Genomic DNA, 8,486 nt, shown 5'->3' with positions numbered 1-8,486 from the left:
AACAATTAAACCTTTTGGGCCAAATGTGTAAATCCTTGACATTAAAATTAAATAATAATAACAGTTAAGAAAGATGAAAAATACAAAAAATATAAAAAATATAAAAAATGTAGAAAAATTAGATACATATTATTTAATATCATCATCATCATAAACTCTATCGGATTTTAACATGAAATCAAAACCTAAATCTGTGACCATCCCAAACCTTATAAGATTTTGATAAACGGGTCATAATATCAGAACGTATCGGATACCGAAAAATCCCGCGAAATCCGAAGTGCCAGCAGCCAGGTCGCAACTCGGAATTGAGAGCCTACAGGGGACATAATGGCCATTTATGGTAAATGATAATGTTAAGTTTGTAATTCGGTGACAGCCCATACTATAAAAGATGTCGCTGTTCCCATCTAAGGCACGGCCGCTGCACAGCCTGCACATAGGGGTTTTAGGGTTTTTATAGTTCCCACTCTTCCCCTTACACCATGACTGCTCAGACGCAAGATGAGCTTCTCGCTGCTCATCTCGAACAGCAAAAGATCGATGTAAGCATCTATAGTCTCCTCTCTTTCTCCACTCTCTCATAATATCACTCGATTCCCTTCTTATTCTTTCTAATCCTTCGAGTTTTGAATTGAATACTTGGTAATTTTTTTGCAATGGAAGAGATATTTGAGCAAGGCTTTGTTTCCTACTTTCCTTTAGTAATTTCTTGTTGGGAATGGATCTTTAAACTAGTTCCGTGTGTAGGTTTTCAGTAACATGCTTCATATCATTGAGTAACTACAGATTGAGTAAATAATTTTTGGTGCAACTGGAGCGGTTAGGATGGGCAGCTGAAGCCCTTTAGTTGTGTTTGTTCTGAGATGGGTCTCCTTGCTCCTTGTTAGATTCAAATTATGCAAACAGTGATGCAGATAAAATTTATCTATGATAGTTGGCTTTGGTTCTTTGATGTAGGAGTTGTTATATATGTGTGGGTTTGTCAAATCTATGCGATTTCAAACCATAGAGCGTTTAATTGAGTCAAACACATCTATAATCTTGTAGTGATACAACTGAACGTGGGCAATTTATGCAATTGCCAAATGATAGAGGGATTGACTAAGGGATTTTATTGTGATAGGTTATAGAGGGAGCAGTTGAAATGCGGTGAAAATACAGCTTAATGTTTAACCTAGTATGTTGGTTTCCAGGCCTGATGATTTACTAATGTTTATAATTGCTGTGCTTGTCTCTATCAGTGTTTTAAAGCTTGCCTTAGGTGCACATATGAACTATGAAGTGCATTTTAGGGAACTTGCCTTGCCTGAACCCAGGTGCACCTGGTGTCTGCCTTTTTATTAATGTTTTTTTGGTGGCTTAACACCTTTATGTTGATTTACTGACTTCTAAATTATGTTTCATTGCTGTTTGAATGCTGGTGATTCTCACCGATCTCCTGGTAGGGATGTAAGATGCTTAACATTACACTAACTTCTTGACATAACACAACCATGAGATAAATAAAAAGATATGTTTCATTTACTAGAATTGTTCAACGCTTGAAGGACATTAATACAATCCACACACACTGAAATATTTTAACTTCTAATGCCTTATATGTTACATATATTTATTTTCATTTTATCCAGATAGGCTTTTTTAAACATTTATTTATTTTTAAAGGTTAGGTTTGCAATTTTTATGTACTATATTTAATTTTTGTTATTTGATTTCTTTTTAAAATTTCTGCTCTTGCTTTGAAAAGGCGTGTGCCTAGTCTTTTGCCGTAGGTGCTAAAAGGCCCTTGCATTTCTTGCTTGCACTTTTAAACTATTGTGATACCCAAATATGATTGTTCTTATATGGTAATGCATTTGCGTGGTTAAAGGTAGTTTTGCATGGACATGGACATAAGACTAAGAATTGATGTTTGTCCTGGAGTATGAATTGGACCAACTGGGGTTGCCTTATCCCAACTATATGGGGTTGCCTACATAAATCCTGTTTCGCCAAGATCTTGTAACCTCTTCAATGTGTAACGAATCACTTCTTCAATGTGCCCATTCCATCTTAGTCTACACTCTCTCATTTTATTACCCATTGGAGCTGCTCCTAGGTTCCTATGGACAACTTCATTCCTAGTCCTATCCTTTCTAGTTTTTCCACTCATCCCTATCCTATCTAGTTTTACATTCATCAAAAGTAAACTATTACGATAATCTTGTTTAGAAATTCTAACATTATATGCCCATGAAAAGGTCTAGAATTTTGTTTTTGTTTCTTGATGACTATTCTCAGAAAAATGGTATTCATTTTGTAAATTGGCCAGTCATTTATGCCCATATTATTGCATGCACATGAATATGGGAGTTGAAATCCATTCCGTTGCCTTCTGGGAGAAGTCAGTTTTGCATGAACTTGTCAGTTTACTTTTGTTATTCTTAATAGCATACTTCATTATTCATATAAAAAAGATGAGAAAACATGAACTTGTAGGTACATCTATGGAAAAGTGTATTCTATTAAAATAGTTTATATTTTTTGAAATCTAACAGTATATACTTGCAAAAGATGTTGCCTTTGTTACAAGTAACATTTACAAAAAAATGGCATTCATCTTGTGCATTAGTTGTTCATTTATGTCACTTCAAATAAGCTAGGAGATAAAAAGTAAATGTTATGTGGAAGTGTCCTCAAAGATTGTGTAGTTTTTGGACCCTAATCTGTTTCCAACATGGACACATTAACCATTTAGTAGATTTCATACAACTAGTTCTGTCTGTCAAATAAGCAAGTAGATAAAATAAATGTTATGTTGAAGTGCCAAGCAAGAATTCAGACTGTTGATCTGAAACTTGTCTGGCATGGACATTTTATCTATTTTGGGGAAACCATGCAACATTAGTTGGGGGGGCCTTGTGGGTGGACATTGATAAACATGTGAAGTTTTATCATTAGCTATTGTGGAGCTGTTTTTGACTATAAGGAAATGGGACTGCTCTCTATTTGCTAATATCCAAGACATGGATGGATCGGTATCCTATATAATATGTTCATATCATGCTTTTCTATCTAATTTTTCAACTTTGATGTCATTTCTCAAGGGTCAACTTTTGTCTTTTCAAGTTAAATTAAATTTGTAACATGTATAATTTTTTGTAATATAATTTGAGTTTTTGATAACTATTATAGTATAATTTGTTAAAACATACCATTTTACACATTCCGAAGTGCCCATGCAACATCCAGTGTCATATCTGGTAAGTATAGTAAAGGGTAGGTTTGGATGATGTGGTGAGGAGCTCCACTAGGAAGGAGTGTTAAGGTCACTAACCATTCTATTATATGGTTTCCTTTTCTCTACCCTCTTTCCCTCCCTTCCCCCTTTATGTTTACTGACATTGGCATCAATGTCTTATTTTTTTTTTTTGATAAATGATTGAAAATTTATTCATGAAAATTAGAATGATATTACAATACAGCCTTCCAAAGATATTACAATACATTGGCATCAGTGTCTACATGGGTATATGCAGACTTTGCTTTAAAAGTGGTGATCCATTGTAAGGAAACTGCACTTGGAAAGTTGGTTTGATTAACAAGGGATAGCAGAGGGTGTCCTGATGTTATATTTCTTTTGTTCTCTGCATTCGATAATGCAATTATATAATTTTAGACACCAAATTTTTGTTGTCATTGTAATTGACTAATTGCATTAATTTATACTTTTCTGTTGTTTTCTACTTCAATTTGTCCTTTTCTCTTCAATACTAAAAGACAAGCTGCCAATGGGATGGTTTTTCTTAATTCTTTGAGTATCTTCACTGTAGCCTGATGAGCCTGTGGTTGAAGATGAAGACGAAGATGATGATGATGATGAAGATGACGATGACAAGGATGAAGATGATGCAGAAGGTAAAGATCTCTAATATCAAACAGCTATTTGTGGGTTCAACACCATGTTTTTCTTGGTTGACTTGGTCTAACAGCTTAGAGTTATTAAGAGGGTGTCATCCATAGGGGTGGCAATTTGGTGGGTTTGGGTTGGGCAAACCATCTAACTAACCAACCCGTTTCTGACCCATTTAAAGAAAATTATGGGTTGGGTTAAACCCAAACCTGCCTTTACCAACCCCACCAACCTGTCCATCCCGCATCATACCAATACATTAAAAATTAAGAGGAGACTCCTGGCCGGTGATTGCCTTTGCATGCACTTCGTAAAATTTTTATATCTGATTTGATTTACTTATCTTTCACATATTTTTAGGTGTTTTGTCATGGAGGCTAAAAGCTGGCCATCTTTTCCTTATCTCAAATGTTCTTTTTTTGCAATTTACAGGACAGCAAGAAGGAGATGCAAGCGGTAGGTCAAAGCAGAGTAGGAGTGAGAAGAAGAGTCGCAAGGCAATGGTGAAGCTCGGAATGAAGCCCATCCCAGGTGTCAGCCGTGTTACTGTCAAAAAGAGCAAGAATGTGAGTTCTTCAACAGGCCATTAAATGATCTTTCGTTCTCAAACGATCTACTTGGTCTGCTTTCTACCGTCGCTTTTACTATAATCTGTTGAAATAAACATGGTTGGTTCTTCTTTTTCTTTCAGATTTTATTTGTCATCTCAAAACCAGATGTTTTCAAGAGCCCGACTTCAGACACCTATGTTGTTTTTGGGGAGGCAAAGATTGAAGACCTGAGCTCCCAATTGCAGACTCAGGCTGCGGAGCAGTTCAAGGCCCCTGATCTCAGCCATGTAATCTCCAAGCCTGAATCATCCGCCATGGCTCAGGAGGATGAAGAGGTGGACGAGACAGGTGTAGAACCCAAGGACATAGAGTTGGTAATGACACAGGCCGGAGTCTCAAGGGCGAAGGCCGTGAAGGCACTAAAGGCGGCTGATGGAGACATTGTCTCTGCCATCATGGAGTTAACAAACTAAACCAAACCCCGCTGAATTGTGTCTCCATCATGCATTGAGTAAACATTTTCCTCGCTCTTTTTTACTGAATGTGTGGTCTGTTAGAAAATCCCTTTTCATTTTTGTCATTTTCCCTCACTTTTCTTGGTTTCTTGTTGTATTAGTATTCAGTGGTAAACGAAGAAAAGCGTTTTTAAATCATGGTTATTTTTCTGGTTTTCTTGTCTGTTAATTATTTTTCTGTGGCAATATTATAGTCATTATCGACCCACCTTATCGCACTGTTTGACCCATCATTCGGCCAGGGTTCTTTTTGGGTCCATTGATTTTTTGTAAAAAAAAATCATTGAACGTTTATTAACGATGGGGGGTGAACAAGTTTTTCCAAGTGAGGCCTAAATTTAACCTAATATTTCCGTCTAAAGTTCCCCTTGAAAAGGAGAGAGGAGCCCAAAGTTGAGAATGCTGGTGTAATGGAAACCTCCACCCGAGAAATCAATCAAGGCCTGGCCTGTTTTTGCAAGTTTTTATACGATCAGCATGATGGATATAATGCTGAAGTGGCAGCTATGTGATGGTGTTTATTGAATAAACACCCACACTTCCAAACACTGCAGTAATGTCCTCTTTGTTGGTTGCTGCCTTGAAGGTGACTCGAGGATCATGGTGGAAGGACTCATGGTTTTCAAAACCGGACCGGATGGTTGGATTGGAAAAACCGGGAACCGTTCACCTGACCTGATTGGATCCGTTTTTTTCCTAACCTGTTTTTCTCCTTCCAAAATCATTGATTTTGGTTAGCAAACCGTTGAACTGGCTGGTTAACCGTTTGAACGGTTTTGACTGTTTTTCAAAATTTTTAATTTTTTTTTTATTTTTTGTTAGAATGGGCTGGCTTTTCGGGTCAAATGATTGGACCATTTGAATTGATAACTGGACCCCTGACTGGTTCGGTTTTAAAAACCATGGATGGACTAAAGGATTATAAGGTGTATCTAATACCCCATGGAATATTAGGAACACAATAGAATTGAACTACGAGATTTGCATGAATTATCAGCAACACAATAGAATTGAGCTACGATATTTGCATGAATTATCCACTCTCCGATAGGCAAATCAGGCAGTTTACTGGCTCGCAGATTTCGGGCACCAAAATCAAGTGTCATCTCGTCGTTATTCAACTTTTTATTTTATTTTATTTGCTTTGCAAATGCACACACCCCACGTGGATTTTAATTTGATGTAATTTTCCAATCTATCAAAAAAAAAAAAATCATCGAATTTGTGTTAAATGTGATCTGACCTTGTTTGGTTAGTTATGATTGGCAAAGCGAACGAGTTATCATTGGCAATTTTTTGTACCATATAGGAATGGGAATGGGGCGGTGGCGGGGATGGGAAGAGGTTATTCCCATGGGGACAAGGTTATTTCCATCCTGTCTCTATGGGAATCTCCATCCCCGTGGGGATTTTCATTCTTGCGATTTTTTATAATGTTAATTATTTTATTTTTATTAAAAAAGATATAAATATATTCAACCATATTTTTTAAAATATTAATATATACATACATATACATACACACAATATATATATATATATAAATAATGGGGATGAAAATTTCCTCGTCTCCGTCTCTACGGGAAGAAAATCATCCCCATCCTTACCTTATTTGAAACGGATCCCCATGGGAATAAAAAAGGGAAAAATTGGCATCCCTAATATCATACCTATTTCAAACATTTTAAATTATAGTAAAATGGGTTTAGGTAGGCGTTCTATTTTTATACCATACTTGTGTAATGATATTGTGTTTTGGTGAAAATCGATACAGAACGCATTTGAATACATTGATACAAATGGGTTTAATTATACGTTTTCTATTATATCAGACATCGTATTGAATACATTGATACAGTAAAAGTAGACAGCAACTTTGCAAGATTCAAGGTCTGTATTTGGCTCTTTGCTTGTTTGCTAGATGTATAATTCTGATTTTTCCCAATGGCTTAAATTATGCTAATTGGGCCCAGGTAAGGAAGTGGTGGTGGTCTGACTTTGAGAGTCCAGAGACCAGAGGAGAATGACGGTTGGGGATGTGTTGGTGGGTTTTAAGGAGAGAGAGAGAGGAAGTCTTCCCCTAATGATGGGTTTAATGGGTGAGTTCTTAATTCATTACCCATATGGGTATGGAGTCCTATTTATAATGTTTGGACATCCAAATTCTAGAATCTTGTTATAGTTTGTCTTTATCAATTTTGCCTTTATACTTTATTAATGTATACACCTTTGATTTCTATATATTTTGGAATGGTCTTACATTTCTAGCTCTTGAATTGTTTATGAATGGTTTTGCTTAAGTTGATAACCAGCCTGAAGCAGTCTAGTCTGACCCGAATTTATGCCGGGTCAGCCTGACTAATGTATTTATATAAATCCACTTACATTATCCCCCTACTTAACAACAGTGAAAGGAGAGTGCTGGTTCGGGATGTGTTGGTGGTTTTAGGGAATGGGAGAGAGAAGAGAGGGGGAGGAGGGAGAAAATGTGGATATCCTCCTCCTAATATTGGGTTTAATGGGTGGGTTGTTAACTTGGTTCCCATATGGATATAGGTATAGGCCCTATTTATAGTGTTTGGACCTTCATATTTTGGAATCTTCTTATATTTTGTCTTTATCAAATTTGCCCTTATACTTTATTAATGCACATGCCTTTAGTTTCTATTCTTGAATGCTCTTAAATGCTATAATTTTAGAAAGTTCTAGCTCTTGACTTGTTTGTAAGACTCTCTTACATAGTCTTACACTCTAGTGATCTTACTCTTTTGCTCTCACATCACAATTCATCTCACTACTCAACTCAGCTTTTCCAACTCCATCATTTAGTTACTAACTTGAGTGGTGAAGAATCTCTTCCCGGGAATCCACCTCAGGGCCTTTGATCCTTACTGTGTTTGTAGGTTGCCATAAGTCTTCAGCTTGTCTACCTTATCTTTGCTGCATCTTGGAGCAATAAAAAATTGGTGCCATTTGTGGGAATCAAATGAAAAGCTCATCTTACTAACATTAGATGACTTAGCGACCATGGCTCTTAAGACATAATCCACCAACATCCACACTTAAAGGGGGAGGAGTCTCATAGAACCAGCCCCAAGCCATTACTTCAGAGTAATTTAAGTTTTCCAACACCAAGTTGAGGACCTTGTTGCCATGATGTGAGGTGCCACATTCCCCCTTCCCCCTCAACTAACAGCCATACAGGGGCAAGAGCAGAAGGTCAGAGATGCCAACCCATTGACACGAGGACAGGAGCAATCCTCCCAACATCTGGAGCAGTTTGCCCACTTCTCTAAGGAATTCAAATATGCCCCCACAGAGTGTGCCCAAAAAATGTCCCACAACACATCCCAACCGTGTATTGGGAACATCTCCCAATGACAAGTACAGGAGATGTTTTCAATGCATGCTAAGATATGCATGTGGGGCGTTTTTGGGGCACACTCTGGGGGTGGGGGGCAGGGGGATGTGAACTCCTGCTCTAAGTACCTTCCTTGACACCTCGACCACCTTCCTCGCGATCCA

General features: G+C 37.3%; 1 protein-coding gene across 1 annotated transcript; it reads left to right on the top strand.

The window, feature by feature from the left end:
* Positions 1-371: 371 nt before the first annotated feature.
* On the top strand, positions 372-5,130 carry LOC148871563 (Nascent polypeptide-associated complex (NAC), alpha subunit family protein). The gene is made up of 4 exons (XM_088969680.1): positions 372-545; positions 3,816-3,900; positions 4,328-4,461; positions 4,587-5,130. The coding sequence occupies exons 1-4, from the start codon at positions 486-488 to the stop codon at positions 4,917-4,919; spliced, it is 612 nt and encodes a 203-aa protein (XP_088825806.1). The 5' UTR covers positions 372-485; the 3' UTR covers positions 4,920-5,130.
* The last annotated feature ends 3,356 nt before the right edge of the window (positions 5,131-8,486 follow it).

The sequence above is a fragment of the Nelumbo lutea genome, chromosome 2 (genome assembly GCF_056320005.1).
Source record: "Nelumbo lutea isolate HS-2025 chromosome 2, American lotus-T2T, whole genome shotgun sequence".
NCBI lineage: Eukaryota > Viridiplantae > Streptophyta > Magnoliopsida > Proteales > Nelumbonaceae > Nelumbo > Nelumbo lutea.
This window is presented reverse-complemented; position numbering and strand designations above follow the sequence as displayed.